The sequence below is a fragment of the Petaurus breviceps genome, unplaced genomic scaffold, assembly GCF_028583685.1.
Source record: "Petaurus breviceps papuanus isolate PSGF00001 unplaced genomic scaffold, PetGlider_PUasm1.0 173, whole genome shotgun sequence".
Taxonomy (NCBI): Eukaryota; Metazoa; Chordata; class Mammalia; order Diprotodontia; family Petauridae; genus Petaurus; species Petaurus breviceps.
Window position 1 is genome coordinate 740,652 of NW_027185759.1, and position 19,616 is coordinate 760,267.

The following is a 19,616-nucleotide window of genomic DNA, read 5'->3' on the forward strand; positions in this document are numbered from 1 at the left end:
CCTCAGAAAGCGGGCGACCTCGAAGGCCCCTCTCCAGGCTTTTGGCAGCTCTGCCACCCAGTGAGGGGCCCATTAGGACTCTGTGGGGAGTATCTGGAAGACCTTGAACAACACAGCAGAAGGAGATTCCAGAACCTCTCCTGTTGAAATAGTTCCAGTTGGTGGGCCTCTCTGTCTGCATTTCCCAGCCCCTCGGACCCCTGTCCTCTGCAGTCTGCCTCAGTCCCCTCCTTGGGCAGGCCCCTAGCGGCACGCATGCACATGACACACCCTCACATTAGATGCTGGTTTTTTGGATGAATCCTTGGTTAGGTCAAAATAACCCACCATGCCTGCCCCGTGCTGGAGAGGAGAGGGACACCTTGGCTCATACACTCAGCTTGGCAAAGAGAAGAGTCAGTCTGTTTCTCCTGACGGTTTTTAAGGGAAAATTATGTTTACACCAACTTTAAAAACTATGGTTTCAGAAGAAACCATTGATTTTTCATTTACCCTGATTTTTGTCAAAATATATTGATAGTGGATAATTAAAATCGTGACCAGATTTAAAAGTTAACCATTCAGTGCCCTAAAATTGTGTTTTCATTTGGGTCAAGCCTATTGGATCAAATGATTACAGTCGCTAAAAATATTATGACTTTAACATGGCAGAGAGGCTGGGGACCCCAGGGAGCCTGAGACTATCTTCTTCGCTGTCTCTAGGCTGGGACAGTCTGGGGGACTGAGAAAAGGTACCACTTAGCTGCCCAAGTCTCAGTGTTGTCATGGGTAAAATGGACGGTTGGACGAAACGGCTTCTAAGGCTCCTTCCAGCCCAGGGTGGGCTCGGCCCAGAGAGGCACAAGAATGGTTTGGTGACAGCAGCTACGCCAGGCGCCCCCGGGGGCTGATCCTGGTGCTCTCTCTTCTGATCCCACCGTAGCAACCAGTCCCAGAGGTCGGACATATACGAGGAATTCAGACTTCTGCTTTAATTTGGTCCCCCTAGGCCTGGGGCCTCAGGGAGGGAGGGAGTGGGGGGCCGGGGCTCTTGCTATGCTGCCCCCACTTCTTGGGGAGGAGGGATTAGGGGCCTGGGCTCTCACTCTGCATGCCCCCCCTTACTTCTGGGAGGGGGGTTCCTCCCTGGGAGGGGCCACACACGGCGTGCTTGTGTTCAGTGCTTGGCACCCGTGCTATTCTTGGGGCTTACCAGGGCTTTCTTGTGTTCACAGAGCTCAACAAGAATCCAGTCGAAGGCTTTTCTGCTGGCTTAATAGATGACAATGATCTGTACCGATGGGAAGTCCTCATCATCGGGCCCCCTGACACGCTGTAGTGAGTATGAGCGGGTCTGCTGCCTGGGGGTTGGGGGATCCTGACAGTCGTCTCTGTGGTCAGTGGTTAGAGTCGTGGTGCCCAGGGTGCGTGTCAGGGAGAGGGGCTCCGAGCGCAGGGCGCGTGTCAGGGAGAGGACTTGAAAGGCTGAATGACTTGGCCCTGCATCCACACGGAGGCACTTCTGAGTGACAGGTGTGGTCTGGTGTTGTTTGAAGGTTGATTAGTGAGATGGAAGCTTCTGCGACTTCCCAGCAACATTGTATGGGGAAGGTCATTTGTGAAGAGAGAAGCTCAGCAGAGAATCCACTCGCTTGAAGAAAAACCAGTGATGTTTTCAGTCGCCTGAGAGAGACTAACAGTTCACTTAGTTAAGATGTGGGCTTGGCCTTCAGAAGCTGTTCCGATGTTTGTCTTTAATTGTAAAGGAAGTATTGTGTCCTCTGCCTTTGGGTCGCATTTGCCTTTTTGGACTGGGTGCTCCCCCTTTGTGGCTGAATCACATCCCAGCCATGGGGAGAGGGTCGGACCTATGCAGGAAACTTCAAAATATCCCAGAAGCAAAGCTGGATGTGGACCAGGTTTTCAGAATTTCTTAGTTTAGACAGTGTAATATGTTAGACAGTGAGTATGCATCTGCTGAGACGGGCACGGCCAAAACAACTCCTCTTCGGCCCCCAGTCCACCCCTCCCCACCAGGTGATTTCTGGCCCTCATCACCTCTGACCAGGACTGTGCATTCTCCCTGCATCCCCAGGACCACCCCCCAGAATGATTGTCCTAAAGTGCAGTTGGACTTCGTGGGCTCCTTCCCCTTGGTGGGCCTTGGAGCTGGCTGCCCCACTGCAAGGCTCTGGCACTGACTGCTCTGGGAGGCTGACGACTTCTCAGAACCACCTCGTGCTTGTCCATAAACGTTGGGGCAGGGACTGTTTGGTTTTTGTCTTGTCCTTGCTGGGATGAAGGGATCTCTCCAAGAATCTGGAGAAGCCACACCTTTCCCAGCCTCCGGCCTCCGGCCTCCAGGGGCAGGATGACTTTGGCCTGAGGGTTGGGCCTCTCTTATCCTCTGAGTTAGGGCTCTGTGTGGGCTTCCTGGGACGGGTGAGGGCGTCCATAGCCTTCCCCTTCTGTATACCGAAGGCCCTTCCTTGTTCCCCATGGATGCCATGTTTCCCAGGCTCTGTGTGCTGCTCTTTCTGCAGTGGGGTGGACCCTAAGGCAGCCTGGCACAGTTTTCAGTCCCATCAGAATGCAGTGTGCCCCAGACTGAGCCCCACCCACCCTGTGTGGTCCTGGAGACGACCACCGAGAGGCCGGCCTGGTGGGCTTGGTTTGGGGTGATAGCTCACTCTTCTCTCCAGCCCTGGAGTTCACCCTGTGGACTGGCAGCTTCTCCCACCAGAATGGATGGGCATGGTGGTGGTGACCATAGCAAGCTGTGGCTCTTCCTGTGGCCACCAGATGGTGCCACTCACTCGGATAGCCCAGAGGGCACCGGACACAGTCCTTGTTTGGCCCTTTGCCATCCTCTGGCGTAGACACTGGACTTGGGGCTGGAATGGGAATGTTTCTGGTGTGCCGCATTCCCCAAGAGACAGACCTAGGCCCTGGTTTTCTGCACATCAGCAGGCAAGACAGGAGAAGCGTCCTTGGCCTTTGCAGGGGCGGGGGAGGGAGGAGTGTCCTGGGAGGTATCCCAGGCTTGGCGGCCTGGACGCTGGTCCCTGGGTGTGTTGTTTCGGCTTCACGCTGTGTTTCTCTGCCTGTCCCAGAACCAGGAGGGACCTCACAGGCGGACCCCCTCATTTTACTGCTAAGGGCACTAAGGTCACGGGGCCTTGGGCTATTCCACTCCAAAGGCAGGTCCCCAGAACGCAGTATGAATCCACCATGACATTCTCTGCCGGGATTGTATCAGCATTCTCTAATTGTTGGCCACCACTTGCTTTGCTGGCCTAAGTGACATTTCTGTGACCATTGCTGCCCTTACCAGCCACAGCCTCCTAGGATGTACCCTGGGCTGGGATGTCTGGCCAAAGGTCCTTTTTCTTATTAATTTAGGGACAAGCCAGTTGGCAGGCTCACCCTCCAATTACTCCTCTGTGTTCTCCCATCTTGTAGCATAAGCGCCACGAGTCTGAACAAAGGTCTGTTTGGGAAATTGTATATCGGCATCATTAGGTCTTTGTAATCCTGTTTTGCCTTCTTAAAGACCTCTGAAGGGGGTCCGTGAACTTGGCAGGCCCAGGGGCCGAGTCACCAACAGTGAAGGAAGGGGCTCTGCTAGCTTGCTGGACACAAGGTCACCCCTTGGGCTTTCTCTGGGTGTTTTCAGGGCGTTATTGGTCATTTGCATTTCTTTTGAAAACTGTTACTGTGATGGCTCTCGCCTGAGCCTGTGGCTGCATTTCCAAGGGCTTCTCTCTTAGTCTCATTCCTGCCTCCCCCCACCCAGATCAGGCACACCATGTGTGTCTCTCAGCAGGTAGCTCTCCGGGAGCCGGACTCCCAAACTGGTACCATGCAAGCTCTGCCGCTGCCTGCAGACATTCCTCGAGTTGTGTCAGCTTTGGCGTCCTTGGTGGTGGGAGGGAGATGGTGCCAAGTGCCATGTTGAATCACACCAAGGATCTGGAGAGGAAAGCATCAATCCCTGCACCCCAGGAGCTCCCAGACTCATGAAGGAAGGCACTGTGCAGGGTGGTGAGGCAGGGACGTGACGGAGGTGCTATGGAAAGCCTTTGGCGTCCACCCGTGTTGCCGGTGAGTGTCTTGGCGATGCCAGACCAGGCTTACCGGCACAGGACCGGGATTACTGGGAAGACTGAGCTTGCAAACTTAACTTGGGCACAGATGAAGGGACCTGGGGAACGAGACAGAACAGAGCCGGCTGGACTCTGGGTTCTCCTGCTCTCAGTGCCGCACAGAGCTCCAGCGGCTCCAAGAACTCTGAGCTGGCACCTTAGCATGATGAGGAGAGGTGGGAGCGGCCTCTGGACCTGTCTTCCTCCTGCAGAAGGGCACTCAGTCTTCCTTGTATGTGCAGGCTTACCTTGGAGACCCTTTAGCCAGTCTGCAGGGCTCCCAGCCTAAGACCCGAAGGAAGGTACTTGGTCTCGTCCGCAGGACTTCTTTTACAAGAGGATGCCAAGGTCCAGGGTCAGAGGAGGGCCTTGCCCTCCTTCCCTGGGCCTCAGTCTGCTTGCCACCCGAATTCCTCCCTCCAGGATAAAGTTTTTACCCTAAAAGGTTGTTGGGGGATTTTCTGTTATTTTTTAAAAACATAATTAACTGCAATGATAACAGCACTTTTTTCAAGGCTGTCACAAGAAGGGCTAGCCTGGGCAAACGGAAACTGGGACCAGTGAATCTGAAGGCTTCAGGGAAAACGGCTTCCAAAGAAGCTTGAGGCTACCCCACCCACTCATTGGCAGGGAGCGCCAGGAGGCTGAACCAGCCCCTCACGGCAGGCGCAGCTGATGAAGGGGAACAGTCAAGGACAGGGGGCTCTTGCAGCCGGGTGGAAAAGCCAGAAAGGATGCCTCTACAGAGTGACCGGTGGTGGCTGCAGTCAGGAGGAAGACCTGAGTCCCAGTCCAGGCACAGACATTTCCTAGCTGTGGCACCCAGGGCAGGCCACATCCTACTTGTGTCTGCCTCAGTTTCCTCATCAGTAAAATGGGGAGAGTCATGGCACCCCTCTCCCAGGGTGTGAGGACTGAATGAGATCCTATCCACGCCTGTGGGATGGCATTCCAGGGACAGGGGACAGAGTTGGGGAGCAGGAAGCAGCTGCCATTATGGGGGGGCAGGAATACCGAGGACAGAATGCCTCAACTTACCTTTGTTTGCGACTTGTGGACACACGGGTGTGAATGAGAATGCTTGTAGCCCCTTGGGGCATGGCCCAGGACTGGGCCCCCTGTACCCAGCACGTGTGATAAGTGCTTATCGATTAGTGGGGTCCAAGCACAAAGAAACAGCAGGCTTCCCTCTATTAAAGAGCTTGTATTTTATTGGGGGAGATGGAGGGAGAGAGAAGAGAAGGCAGCAGCAGGACTGGGGGAGGGCCCAGGGAGGCTTCCTGTACAAGAGAGTAAGTCGGACCCGAGCTGGGACTGGTTGGCATTTCCTGAAGGGGAGGGGAAGAGGAAGAGCGTTCCAAGGAAGTTGCTGGGCCATGTGTATGTGACAGAAGATAAGAGGAGGTGCCAGCCAGGGGCACCTCCACCAGAGCTGGGCACACCAGCTGCTGGCCCTGGCAGCTCTGATGGAAGTTTTTGGTCATCAAAGCTGATTGGTCAGACTTGGGAAAACCTGCCCACTTTGTGAGCTGAGGAGAAGCATCTATCTCTCTGTCCTCTGGGAGCCTCTGTCAGTGTCCAACAAGGGGGTGGGAGGGGTTGTTGGCTTGAGCCCCGTGGGGAGGGGCTGTTTGATGGGATGGGTAGAGATCAGGCTGCCCAGGTATAGCGGCAAGCACCCCAGCGTCCCCAGGGTGGCTGCCAAACACAGGTTCTTGGATCTGCTTTGATAAAGGAAAGCAACTCAAAATGGGTTAAGAAGCTTACTTTAATCAGTCAGACATATATCGTTTACCTAGTTCAGGGGAAAGAGGTCAGCACCCTGAACTTCAGAATATACAGACAGAATTATCAAGACAGAAACAGATCAAGTAGACAGATTTCCAAACTGTCCAACCATTACATCCATACCAAACAACATCTGGGTTTCAAAGCCGGGGGGCTCTGGACAATGGCTTCCCAGAATTCAGATCAAATCACAGAACACTCCTCAAAGTGAGCCCCAAAACAAAGCTACACATCAGGGCTTACATAGCCTTCTCCTGGCTCAGAGAATGTAACAACCTTCTGGACCCCACTGGCCAATCAAGAAGTATCTACTGAAAAACAAGCCTCCCACCCCAGGCTCCAGGTGCACTTTAGCCTAGGGGCAGGGAAGATCTTCAAATTTACATTCCCATTACACCAGGGTGGGTGTTTGAGGCATGGTGTAGGGAGGGAAGGCCTGGTCTCTGGTCTAGGGAGAGGGTGCTGTTCTGACAGATGGAGTGTGCAGGACGGGCAGGATGGTCTAAGAGACTGGGGATGTTCAGCATCCGTGGGGAGAAATGATGGGCATTTCACGGGACTGGTAGGCCTGCCATGAAGAATGGAGATGAGCCTTGTTCCCCATGAACTTCAGGCAGAGGGTCAGGAAGCAGGCGTGGAGGCGACAGCTCATAGGGTGTCTCATTCTGGTGTGGCCAGCTTTCCCAGACCTGTGAGTCTTGTGGGTCACTCTGGCCAGTGGCTTGGTCTTTTCCCTCCACCTAATCTCTGCCTGTTGAATGACTCTTAAGTGGAGTGGCCAGAGCACCCCAAAGCACCTGACACTGTTCCCCCTGCCCTTTTTTAAAAACTGAGGAATCCTTGGTCTCCCACCTATAAATAAAACTTCCAAACCTTCCAGCGGGCAGACGTAGGCATCATGAAGCCTCTAGCTGTGGTCCCCTCCAATTGAAGAAATTGGATCCTGAGCAGCTGGGGTGGTAGGGCACCTTCCTGGACAAGGCAGGGGTCTTCCCTCACCCCCTCCCCACAAATCATGGAGCAGCAAAACACACACACCCAGGAAGAGAAAAGCAGAACTTAAAAAGCTAGCTCCAGCCCTGGGATCCTCCCAGTGGCCCCAAAGCACCAGGAACTTCTCCCCCAGGGCATGGCATGGGCTGGAAAGGGGACAGGAAGCAGAGAGTCAGAGGAGGAAGGGACAGGAGAGGAGGCACAGCCAAGAGATGGGAGACGAGGTTTTTACTTTTCTGAGGTTTCTCATAAGACATTCTCTTTGTCTTTGCAGTGAAGGGGGTGTTTTCAAAGCTCATCTCACTTTCCCAAAAGACTACCCACTCAGACCACCAAAAATGAAGTTCATCACAGAGATATGGCATCCCAACGGTGAGTGTCCACTTTTGTTTCTGCCTTGGCAAGCTTTGGGCCTGTGGGAAGGGCCTTGGTCACAGAGTCAGGAGGGAAGACAGTGCCGGCCACAGCTGCACCCATCGGTCACCTTGGCTGGGCTTGGTCTGGCCCTCTCTGACGCCTGCCGGAGTCGAGGGGATTCGTCATTACTTTAAAAATACAAGAGCGTGTGGTAAGGGCGGCCGGGGGCCACCGGAAGAGCCGTGAGGGGCCTTGGTTCTGCTGGCTCTGGGGCATTGGTCACCTGCTGCCTGGACACTCGGGCTCCCTGACACCAGGGTGCAGGGCTGACCTCTCCTCCCTTCCCAGGCCTGGCCTCTCCCCACTGATCCATCTTCCATCTCCTGCCTCCAGGCTGGTCAGCCCCTTTCATTACTTTCCCCTCCTCTTGCCCCAAACTAGCATGTTTGTATGGATTCACTTTATGTCTTTGCCCGTGCCCTTGTCCCCCGATTCGAATGTCAGCTCTGACGTAGGTGTTTGATAGAGACAACCTCCCGTCAGCAGTGTTGTGAGCACCTGGGGCACACCAGGATTTGCATTCACTGCAGGGATGCCTGTGCAGAGAATACAGTAAGGAGCTGACCTTTGCAGTGGTATGGGCCCTGCACTGACCAAGTGAGGAGGGAGCCTCCAGCCTGGGAAGAGCTCAGGATATTGCAGGGATGGGGGGGATGGGGTCAGGGTCCCTATGGCTGTGGCTCCCAGAGGCATCTGGCGAGCAGCCCTCTGGGCTCGCTGCGGGAAGCACGGGGAGGTATCCAATGCCGCCGACCTGTGTCTTGATGTTTGTGGCTTTTTTCCAGTCGACAAAAATGGCGATGTGTGCATTTCCATCCTTCACGAGCCTGGGGAAGACAAGTACGGCTATGAGAAGCCAGAAGAGCGCTGGCTCCCCATCCACACGGTGGAGACCATCATGATCAGCGTCATTTCTATGCTGGCAGATCCCAACGGAGACTCGCCCGCCAATGTGGATGCAGCCGTAAGTTGGACACGTGCTTTCGGAAGGCACACTGAGAGTTGTGGTTGTGCCTGTCAGTTCTAGGTGTTTATGACTGGACTTGCTGTGTGGCTGCCCTGTTCTAGCTCCTCCTCCTCTCTTCTCCAAACCCCCACCCCAGACGGTCCCTGCCCTGGGGCCTTGCAGTCAGCCAGAGCACAGAGAGAATTAACAAGTGGGCAGTGACCGACCCCTCAACCAGACATTTAGAGGGGTTTGGCTGAGAAGGGAGACCACCTTTATCAAGACTGAGGATGGTTCATTTCAACCACAGGTGCCTGGTATAGAGATTTTGTGGACTTAGGACAAGGCAGGCATTTCGTGTGGCTTAAGGCACTTGCCCTAAGGGTTATTCCATAAGACCTTCTGGTCCCTGGGAAGTGGCCCTGTTGGTCAGAGCCAAGCCCTCTGCCTGCCAGCTCCTGAGCTCTGGCAGAGCCTGGAGGGAAAGGCACTGATGGCCTCCTTCCTGGGCCCTCCCCTCCTGGAACGCCAGCGTTAGCGGCAGTGTGCTCCTGGCCCCGTTTCTCACACCCCCTCCGCAGCGTTGAGCCCGCTTCCCACCCTCCTCAACACACCCTCAGCCTTTTGTGCCCTGTATGGGTGCCTCTTGGGTGGTGCTCACCTCACACACACACCCCCTGCCCCGGGTCTGGGCAGTCATGGACCTTGTCTTCCTCCAGCTTCCGCCCAAGCTTCCCCCTCGACCCCCCTGTGGAAGATGGCAGCCCAGGCCCATCTTCTGCCTGAAGCCTTTCCTGATCCCACTGCCAGCTCCCCCAGTTTAGCCTGTGTGCCTTTGTGTTTGTTAGCTCTGTTGTGCTATGTCTGCCATCTCCCCTAGCAGAGGTGAGGATGGGTGGTCTCCTTGTTTGTCCTTAGATTCCCCCAGGGCTCGCCTCATCCCACACTTGTGGGTTGGTATTTGATTGGAGGGGGTGGGCTTCCATGATCCACAGCCCCAGGAGGACAGGCGTGCTTGTGTGCGAGGGCCTGGGCTCCGGAGGCTGCGTGTGTGCTCATCGGCCACCATCCTCTTCTGTCTGTGCAGTGACCATGCTCAGCTGCACACACTTCGCGTGGCCAGCTGGAGCTAGCCAGCTCAGCTGAGGGCCTCTCCTCCAGCCTCTTTTTCCCATTTATTTCTTGGTCTCTGTGGTCTGGACCTCATGTGGGATGTGTACCCGGCTAAGGAGCTCATTTTACAGAGGAGAGAATGGAGACCTGTCGAGGCCAGGCTCACCAGGGAGAGCTGCCCCTGCCTTGGCTACCAGTTACTTCCACCCACTCGAAGCAGCCCCCTTCAGCGTGGTCTGATGCGGCCCTGCCTCACATGTAAAAGAGATTGGGTGTGCAGCATGTCCTGCCAGGCCGGCGAGGCACTCATGACTCGAGAAGGGGGATTCTCGAAGTCTCCAGGAAGAGAGCATCTCTGCGGATGAGCGCCGGGAGTGGCGGCTGCTCCTCCTCCTCTTGGGGCAGTGAGCTCTGCGGTGTCCGCTCGGGCCTGGCGACTTCCACAGCCACTCTTCTTACTTGTTGGCTCCTTTCACCCAGGACGGCACAAGGACATCCCCAGTGGGAATGGCTCGCCTCACTTCAGCCATTTGAATCAGGTCACATTCCCAATTGAGAGCCATGTGTGAGTGGGGGTTTTCAAGACCCCGCTCCTTCCTCGGAAGTCACTCTAGAAGTTGCCTTATGGTTAACAGGAGTCAAGTGGTTATTGTATGGTTTCTCCTAAACCTAACCTTCGACTTACCCCACTGGGCTGGCACACGGGCTCGTTCTCCTACACGAGGGAATTTCTAGGAAGAGGGATCCAAAGCCTTTGCCTTCACAGTGTGGCTCCGGTCTGCTCCCTTATGAGACCCTTTCTTGGTCCATCTGAAAAATGGGGGGAGGCCCAGATGGAGAGAGAATACAGAGTCAATAGGAGTCTTTTATTTCCAAGGGATTTCTGAGCCTTTCATATCAAACCTGGCACCTGTGAGCTTAGTTTTGACTTCTTTTTTAAAAATAAATTTTGGTAATTATTATTTCAATATATTTGGTTTCCTTTATAAATGCTATGCCTTTTTAATTTTATGCTTTTAGCAACACTGTTCCGAGAAGGGGTCAGTAGGCTTCCCCAGCCTGACTGCCAAGGGAAAAGATGAAGACCTCTTGACTTGAAGGAAGGCCTTTTACAGAGAACACTGGGCGCTTCTGCCCGCTTCCTCTCCTCATTGATTCCTTTGTCTTTCTGCTCACCCCCAAGCTATCAGGACCTCAGAGCCCCAAGGGAGGTGGTGTTCCCAGGGCCAGTTGCAAGCCTTAGAGCCTTTTGGAGATCCCGAGTAAGAGCTGTCGTTCCTGAACACGAGTGATAGTTGCCAGGGTTCCAGGCGAGGAAATGGGGTGGGAGGTTAGCCAGGGACTGGCTAGAAAATAAGAGAGGTCACATGAATGAGCATTTGGGGAAGGGGAACCCTACTAGGTGTCTGACACTGTGCTTAACTAAGCAGGTTACAAATAGTCTCTCGCTTGATCCTGGCAGGAAGATGCTATTATAATCCCCACTTTACAGTTGAGGAAACTGAGGCAGACTGGTTGTGACTGGACCAGGGCAGCTCAAATGCACTGATAGTTCGGTACAGCTGACAGGCTTGGGCTTTAGGGTGTGGGCAGTGGGGCCAGTGGGTAACATGCTTTCCTTGCTGTCTTTCCAACATTCGTCATTGGAATCTTCAGGCTGTGTGCTGTTCAGCCTTGCAGGACTTCTGTGGGCTTCAGCTGCCCGGCGGGCAGGGCAGAAACCGCTCACCCTGACCCACTTGCAGAATCTAGTCCGTGTGGAGCAGTGCCCAGTGGGGAGGGAGACAGGCTTCCTGCAAGCCTCAGTTTTTGCTGTGCCACCCTCCGTACCGCCAGAGTCTGTGGAACAGAACTTCCTTCTCAGCATGGCATTTTAGAGACGGTGTAGACGAGGCAGGCTGTGTTCAGAGGAAGGCAGAGAGGACAGGCTTGGAAGCCATCTCAGAGGAGAAGCTGTGAAAGTCGGGGTGGGCAGGAGGGATTCTGCCCAGGCCAAGCCCAGAGAGCCGCTGCCCCCTGGCAGATGTTGACAACTTCATTCTTTGTCCCTAAGTGCTTGTTGATTGATTTCTAAGTGACTGCCCAGCTAGGAGGATTCCATTGCCCGCGCCGGCGCCCTCGCCCCCCACCATGACCTGACCCTACTGGCTGCTTTTCAGACTTTCAGGATTTACCCTTACAACACTCAAACTGTCTGTGCCTCAGTTTCCTCATCTGAAAATTGAAGGGTTTGTCCTTGATGGGACAAACTTAAAAGTCGCTACCAGTTCTCTGTGTTCCTGGGCTTGCTCTCCCTCCGCCTATGAGCCTGAGGATCTCGGGTGGACTTTGAGCTGTAGTCTCTTCTCTTGCCCTGCATGCCCTTCTGCTGCTCAAGCTGAGGGCTAATTTCCTAATCCCCAAAGCTCCTCGCACAGTGTTTTCTGCTCCTTGAGGGCTGGGGCTGCATTCTCAGTGCCCAGCTAGGGAGATGCACAAGTGCCAGTTGGTTGAAAATAGGAGGGTTTCCAAATGAGCATGCATCACTAAACCCTTCTTGAAAGTGGGGGACTGTGGGTGTGGATGTGTGCATATGCCCTCAGATTCCATGGAGGATCTCCCCTCTTTTTTCTTTGGTATGAGGGATGTCTCTCCCTTTAGGGGAGATGAGTATGGAGATACATAAATAAAGGTGGCCTCTCCTTATCTTCCCGTTGCCCCCCTTTGCATTGAATCTGCCTAAGTTGTATTGTCTCACATTCCATCTTTTTGCATGTAAAATTGGCCAATGTGTGGAAGCTGGAGATGTTTGAAGTGTTTTCTAGTCTCACATCTGGTGCTTTCTTTTGTTCACCTGCAGAAAGAGTGGAGGGAAGACCGGAACGGAGAATTCAAGAGGAAAGTTGCCCGCTGTGTGAGGAAAAGCCAAGAGACTGCTTTCGAGTGACCTTTGTCTGGCTGCTCCTAGCTTCACTTCTTCAGGGTGAGGGTGTTTTTCCCCATTCAGTTAGTAACCTTCCTGTTAGAGGATCTCATCCCTGTGAGTTCTCAAAGGCTCCAGGAGTTGGCCCCAAAGCCCAAAAGAACCTCCTGTCCTGTTGTGGCTCTGGCACTGGCCAGCAGGGACCAGTCTGCCTTCATCTTGAGGGCAGAGGGCCTGTCCGCCTTTGTCCCCACTGGTGGCCTCTAGGGTGGGGCACTGGCAGCTCAGCCTTACCGTGCACAGACTTTGCTCTGAATGATTGTCATCGTCGGCGGCGGTTTGTCAGTAGAACACCAGTCCTGCAGACGAGGCCCCAGCAGGGCCGCTTAGGTGCAGGTGACCCTCCCGGTCAGTGCTGGACTTGGGAGCCTGTAGTGCCCAGGGCAGCCTGGTGGTGGTAGGTGGGGTCAGGCTCTGCTCCTCTACGCTAATGACCCTCCCCCCCATCTTCTCTCCCTTGCCTCCTGTTAACATCCCCTGCTGCTGGACCTGGAGGACCTGCAGGGTCAGCTGTTCCTGGGCTCAATTCCCACCTCAAAGACTTAGCAATCATAAGGGCATGGGTCTGAGCCTCAGTGTCCTCATCTGTCAGACGGGGATAATCGTTGAATCCCACCTCCCAAGGTTTCCATAATGTTCCAAGGAAATGACCAATGTCCAGTGCTTGGTGACTGCTATGACTCCCTTCTGCAGCGGTGTGCATCAGTTCCCTTTCTGAAATCCAGGCAGCTTTGGGAATATGGGGGGGGGGGCTTAGTGACAGCCCCCCAGGACATGAAGGATCGCCACAGGGAGAAGGGCCGGAGGACAAAACTGGGAGTGATCCAGGCAAGTTAGGAAGAGGCTGGTTTGTGTCTGCAATAGAAGTTACCCAGTGGCACAGGGGGCAGCGCAGCCCCTGGGGGCCCTCCATCAGATACCTCCCAGATAGACACAAGAATAACATGCTTTGCCAGAAGTTAGGTAAACTGAAGCGGTGGGTCAGAGAACAAATCCTGCCAGAGAAAGGACATCAAGATAATCTGCCAAAGTTTGGAGAGTGCAAGACAGCAGCCCCCAAGGAAAACCGCAGAGCTCTGCCCTCTTTGCTCTGCAAGCCTCCATTTTGTCCAGTTTATAGCCAGTAAAATTGAAAATTTAAATGGAGTGAATGAATGTTTATAAAAGCATAAGATGCCCAGGTGAGCCGAACAAGAAATAAACAATTTAAATAGCCTAGTCTCAGAAAAAGAAAGGAAAGGAAAAAAACGACAGGACTAGATGGATTTACAAACAAATTCTTCTTGTTTGAAGAAGTTTTTAACTTTCATATAAATCGGCATAACTGAGCGATACAGTGAGTCCGTCCAAAAGCACCCACACCGAGGGGTGCCCGTGGAGAAGGGCGTCTTGTCTCTTCTTCGGGTCCTGCTTGGTTGTGACTGCTTGTGTGCCACAAGACTCCTGACGTGGGGTGTGTGGCTGCATCCACGTGGCTGTAGTTACGCAGTAAGTATGTTGTTTTCTTAGCTCTGCATCCGTTGACAGTGATCCTTCCAGGCTTCTCTGTGTTCCTCATGCGGCACTTCTTACAGGAATCTTCCATTGTACTCACAGGCCAACATTTGTTAGCCGTTCCCCGCTGCTGTAACTTTTGGTGTGTGTGGGGACTTCAGCCTTAGCACAGGCTTCCTTAGGGTTTAGACCCAGCAATAGTCTCTGGTTCTAAGGATAGCGATCTTTTAGTCACTTTATTTACGTAATTGCAATATGCTTTGGTAGTATCATTTCACTACAGGCTATCAGAAAGTCAGAGAACAGTTCTTCCCAAGATTGTACAAACTGTGAATAAAATAGCAAAAGAAGATTTTTTTTTATCAGATTTGTTCCACAGCATAAATATGTTCATGGTACCTAAGCCAGGGAGAGTCCAAATGAAGAAAGAAAATTATGAACTAATATCCCGAAGGAACAGTGATGCAAAAATCTTAGATAAAATACTCACAAGTCTGCAGACTGATCACAAATGTTATGCGCTGTGACTCAACTGGATTTGTGCTAGGCATTCTGGGCTGGCTTAATCTTAGGAAAATTGTAAATGTCTCAATAACGATGACAAAACTCAGCATCGTATCAGGAGAGGCAGTAAAGGATTCTGACAAAATACCCCTTTGTGTTTCAGGAGGGAAAAACAGCACGAGAGCAGGGATAAAGGGATCTGTTTTGTAACCTGTGAAATGCCCTCTTTGGCCTTAGTTCTTGCCTGTCCTTTAATCACTGACTGGGTGTTGCTCAGACAAACTGAGACCTAGGAAAGACCTTTGCTTTAAAAAGCCCCGGTCTGCCACTGCCTGTCCTGACCTGTGTCTGGCCCTGGACTCCAGTGTCTCTGGAGGAGACAGTGAAGCTGATGACTTTGCACAGCCCTGCCTCACTTCAATCCAGTTCACTTTTGAGTCAGGATGTCACCCTCCTGAGGAAGGGCAAACTGCAACAACGGGAAGCAATGATGGATCTGAAACCAATTGCAGACGTAGCCAGCGGGGATGAAGTTGGGACTAAAGCCAGGACATCTCTGCTTTTTGTCGTAGTGCTGGACATTAGCTTTGGCAGCAAGGATGGGCAGCAGCACATTTTGCAGATATGGTGTAGAGGATCCTAGGCCGTCAGCATGAAGTCTGATTGAAAAGTAACTTAATTAAAATTACAGAATATAAAGTCCATGTGAGCTCTTCACACTTCTTTCTGTTAAAAATCCCATTTAAAATAACCACAATATGTAAAATACTTGGAAATCAGCTTACCAGCATACGTTAACCGACATGTCAGAATGAAAATAGTACCCCACTTAATGCACTTATTCAGAAAGAAATGTGAAGAACTGAGGGATTTTAAATTGTCATTGTTTTTTAAAGCAGTCGGGGTTAAGTAACTTGCTCAAGGTTACACGGCCAGTTATCTCTAGGTGTGGTGCTGAGTGTCTGAGCCCAGCATTCGATCTCCAGGTCATCCCGACTCTGGAGCCGGCGCTCTTACTCGCTGTGCTACCTGGCCACCCCTATATTCTGTCATTTTAATTAAGTTATTATTTAAAGTTGGGCAGCTCACCTGGTGCTGAGGCCAGTGGGGAGTTTTCTGCATTGCCTTGGGGCTGTGGTGGAGAGCATGGGGGTCTGGTTGCCAAAGGCTGCCTGTTTGCCCGGGGCTTTGCTGAAGAGTGGCAGGCCTGGCACTGCCAGCTGATTGTCTGCTTAGGCACCAGTAGGATTGGCATCTACCGGCTTGCCCGGGGCTATTCTGGGTTAGTGTCTGCCTCGGGTTTCTTCTTCCTAATTCTGTCCAGGATATCCTGCCTTGACTCCTGGTGCTGTGCTCAAAAACTTTAATGGGCTGTAGTCTCAAGATAGATAGTCCCTGCAAGGACACACATAGCAGCTCATCCGTGCTTACCCTTCTTGAGCTATTCTCTTTTTTTAAATAATGTTTTATTTTTTTCCCCAATTACATGTTAGAACAGTTTTTAAACTTTTTAAAGTTGAGTTCCAAATTCTGTCCCTCCCTCTCCTGCCCCCTACCTGAAACAGTAAGTAGTCCGATATGGGCTGTGCGTGTGCAGTCACGTAAACCATTTCCATGCCAGTCATTCTGTACAAGACTCAACCAAAAGAAAAAAAGAAAGAAGGAAAGAAAGTGAAAAGTCATGTGCTTCAGCCCGTCTCCAGACTTTGTCGGTTCTGTCTCTGGAGGCGGAGAGTGGACTTCAGCAAGGCCATCACTGGACAGCCTTCTGGTGATGCTCACCTTAGTGGACGTGGAGTTTTTTCTGAAATCGTCCTGGAGTGCAGTAATATTCCATCACAGTCATGTGCCTCAGCTTGGTCGGCCATTCTCCTCCGCATCTAGTGCTTTGGCCCAGTTTCTTTACCTTCGTACTCAGAAGGGTGGACAGAACCATAGGGATCAGGTGGTTCTGTGATGCCCGTGAACCTTCCCTGACTCGATCGTCCGAGAGAGTAAATACACGCTGTTGGTGTGGCCGCCCCCAGACTCCAGCCTTCCCTTTCTGCTGGGCTGCGTTCTCTTCCAGGGAGTCCCCCTTCAGGAGCCCCTTCAGCTGCCTCTCTTGTCCCTCCTGCTCTCCTGTCTCCCTGGTCCTCGCTCTCCACAGGGCCCACGTCTCATAATCATTTATTGGACAACCAGTGTCCTCAGATTGGAAGCTGTGGCTAGCTGTGAGCATGGGTGACATTTCTTATTGGCTGGGCCCAGCAACTTCTCTAGCACAAAAAAAAAGCATTTGGAGAACATCTGGGGAAGCCGAGAGACCAGGGCCTTATGGCTTCCAAACTCCAAATTATTTCACAGTTGGTAAAGTGATGGCGAGTGTGTTACTCCATTTTAAAATATAAAAACAGTTAAAGAAAGTGTCATTCCACTGTGCCCCAGCATGTCTGAGCTGAAGACGACCTTGGGGGATCAGCTAGACCTGAACACAAAGTGCGGCCCCCCCCCCAGTACACATTGCATGCCCTTTCCCCCACCTCCAGGTCTTGGGTTTAGCCCTGCCAGTTACGGGATGGGAGTCCAGGGCAGTGCCTGGAACTGTGCACATGGCTCCTTGCCTGCCCTCTGCAGCTGGTCACAGCAGGCTGAATCCCTTGACTTAGGACAACCCTTTGGATACTTGGAGATAACTAGGAGCCCCCTCCCCATCTTAAGGAGGTTTGCTGTCTGTGTTTCCTAATGCTTAGAGACTTGAACTCCGGGCCCTTCATCATCCCACTGTTCTGCCCATTCTGGGGCTGAGCAGAGAAGGTGACAGCCCTAAATAAACTTGGGGAGTCAGCCCTCTCGGCCACCTTTCTTCCCCAGGAGGCCCATGGGGCTGGCTGCTGAGGGCCTGAGTGGCTCATCCCTTTCCTTGACCCTGGGGCCAAGACCTCCGTCCAGCTGTGGCCTCAGGAAGTTTGTGGTCCACTAAAGCCCTCAGATCCTCTTCAGGTGCAATGCTTTCCAGCCAGAGCTTTTCCATTTTGTCTTTTGGAAGCAGATTTTCAAACTCACCTCAGTATACATTTACCATTATTGAATTTGATATGGGGGCGGCTAGGTGATGTAGTAAATAGAGCGCCGGCTTAGACACTTAACACTAGCTGTGTGACCTTGGGCAAGTCGCTTAACCCCCATTGCCCTGCCTTCCCCCACCCCCCCAAAAAAAGGGAAAAAATAAATTCAATCTGAAGCGGCTCTTTTTCACCTGGTGAGCCTGCTGTCGCTGAAGATGACAGGGTTCAGCAGTGTCAATCCCAAAGCTGAGAGCCATGGTGATGCTTTAGGGCTCCAGCCATTTCCAAATTCACCCCTTTTGTAAGTTCTCATCTGCCGAGAGACTGAAAATCCCTGAAAGTGCCTTTGGCATGCCCCCTCATCCTGCCAGTCAGAAGAGGAGATGGGGCATCCTCTCTTAAACCAAGCTGTCTGTGCACTGGCCCTTCTCGACCCTGCATCTGGCAGCTTCTACATGGTCCTTTGGGTGTTGACTTCTCCAGGCAGGGAACAGAAGTGGATCAGGGATGGCCCCTTCCTCCATATGTTTTCCCTCGTCCTGATGCCTTGGGTGCTGAGACCTCCCCTTCCTTCCCAGGCTGATCCTCCCTTCTTTCTGAGCCCTTTAGGAAGCCCCACAGACTTTCTCTCAAGGTCTCATTGACAAATCCTGAGGTGCAGTCATCATCTCTGCCCCCAGGAACCAAGGTTGTTTAGAGGCAGCTGGGGAGGGCAGGGGTACACCATGCACAGAGCACAGGGCCTGGAGTCTGGAAGCTCTGAGTTCAAATCCAGGCACAGATCTGACTCCTGGCTCTGCAGCTCTCTGCAGTGGGAGTGCTAGCAGCCCCTCCCTCCCAGGATGGTGGTGAGGACCAAGTGGTCCTTGGCCTCCCCACTGAACACGGCACGAAATAGCATTTTAAAACAGTTTCCCAAGGAACGCCGCGTCCTGTCTGTGGTGGGTGTCGAGGGTGAGCCTGACGCTGTCTTTGTGTTTGCCACAGGTCTCCACTTGGGAAACATGGCACTCTCCCCACCTGGCTGGACTGATGTCGTGACGAGTTGGCAAATGCTGGCTGGACTGGACAGTGCTGACAAAGCCTACAAGTGCCAACTTAGAGATGATGCCGCGTTCTGAATTGTGATGAACTGCTTTAACCTTCAGGAAGAATTGTAAAGACATGTACATAGCACAACGTGACCGGAGAATATCTGTACTGTCCATGTCCACCCCATCCACGTGTACCAAATGATGCTCTCGTAGTTAGACTAAGAATCGTGTACATTGGAAAGATCTTAGCGGGTTTTCTTTCCCTATTCATTGTTTCTTTATCAGTTTAAAGAGACTTCTTCAAGCATGTCAGATTAAAGCCAATTAGGATTAAACTTGTCCATTTAATTTTCCTTTAAACCATTGAGGCTTCATTAAACGCTTTCATTTACTAGACTTTTGTATTTTCTTTGTTTGGAAACACTTCCCTGGGCTCCTGTACCTTCTGCCAGAGCATTTTTCAGTTGTTTCGTTCTGATCCGGAGACTTTGAGCAGCTGCCTGACTTGAATGAGGACCTGCCCGGGACGGCCAGCCCTCGGTGCTCTCCTCCCGTCACCCAATCACGCACGTCTTCGATTGGGTGTAGCAATAATCTTCCTGGTCGTCACGCTCTTGCGCCCACGCTCCTGGTCCAAAGTCAGTGCATTGGAATTCACCCAAGGGGTTTTTTTGGTCCTTTGTCCTCATTCTGCCTGATGTTGACGTTGGACTCAAAGCTCGGCCAGCCGGAAGCTTTTCCCACCAATAACTTGTGGGTTTGTGATGAAGATGCTGTGTCCCTAACACCCTCCCCATCTCTCTACACCTAATGTACAAAGAAATTGCGATGTATATTTTCATGTAATTTGATTTTTGGAATTCTGTCACCTTATGTAGTGAGTTCTTCCAAAATATAATTTTTTCCAATAATTGTCCAGGTGTTGACTTTTTCTGTACTGAATAAAGACTCACATGCTGAAAACCCGAGAAGTGCAGTTTGGGAAAACCTCAGGTAGATTCCTTATGCAAACTCAATACTTGAAACACCCTGGCCATGGCAGTATATGGGGGCTCTGGTGGAAGGGGTGTGTAAGGGTGACTTGGAAGGACCTGGGCACCAAGCCGGGCAGGGTCAGGCACATAGCCAGTGAAGAGAGTGGCTGCCGTCTTAACTGGGGACTGGCAGAGCATGCACACCCTAGGAGCCCAGGGA

At 52.4% G+C, this 19,616-nt stretch overlaps 1 protein-coding gene across 1 annotated transcript in view; it reads left to right on the plus strand.

The window, feature by feature from the left end:
- Nucleotides 1-19,393, plus strand: part of UBE2G1 (ubiquitin conjugating enzyme E2 G1) — a 43,663-nt gene extending 24,270 nt beyond the window's left edge. The window contains exons 2-6 of the mRNA XM_069083679.1: nucleotides 1,215-1,317; nucleotides 7,180-7,277; nucleotides 8,108-8,286; nucleotides 12,221-12,343; nucleotides 18,376-19,393. Of these exons, the coding sequence (XP_068939780.1) occupies nucleotides 1,215-1,317; nucleotides 7,180-7,277; nucleotides 8,108-8,286; nucleotides 12,221-12,307 (467 nt within the window). The 3' untranslated portion in view covers nucleotides 12,308-12,343; nucleotides 18,376-19,393. The remainder of the gene's footprint in view (nucleotides 1-1,214; nucleotides 1,318-7,179; nucleotides 7,278-8,107; nucleotides 8,287-12,220; nucleotides 12,344-18,375) is intronic.
- The last annotated feature ends 223 nt before the right edge of the window (nucleotides 19,394-19,616 follow it).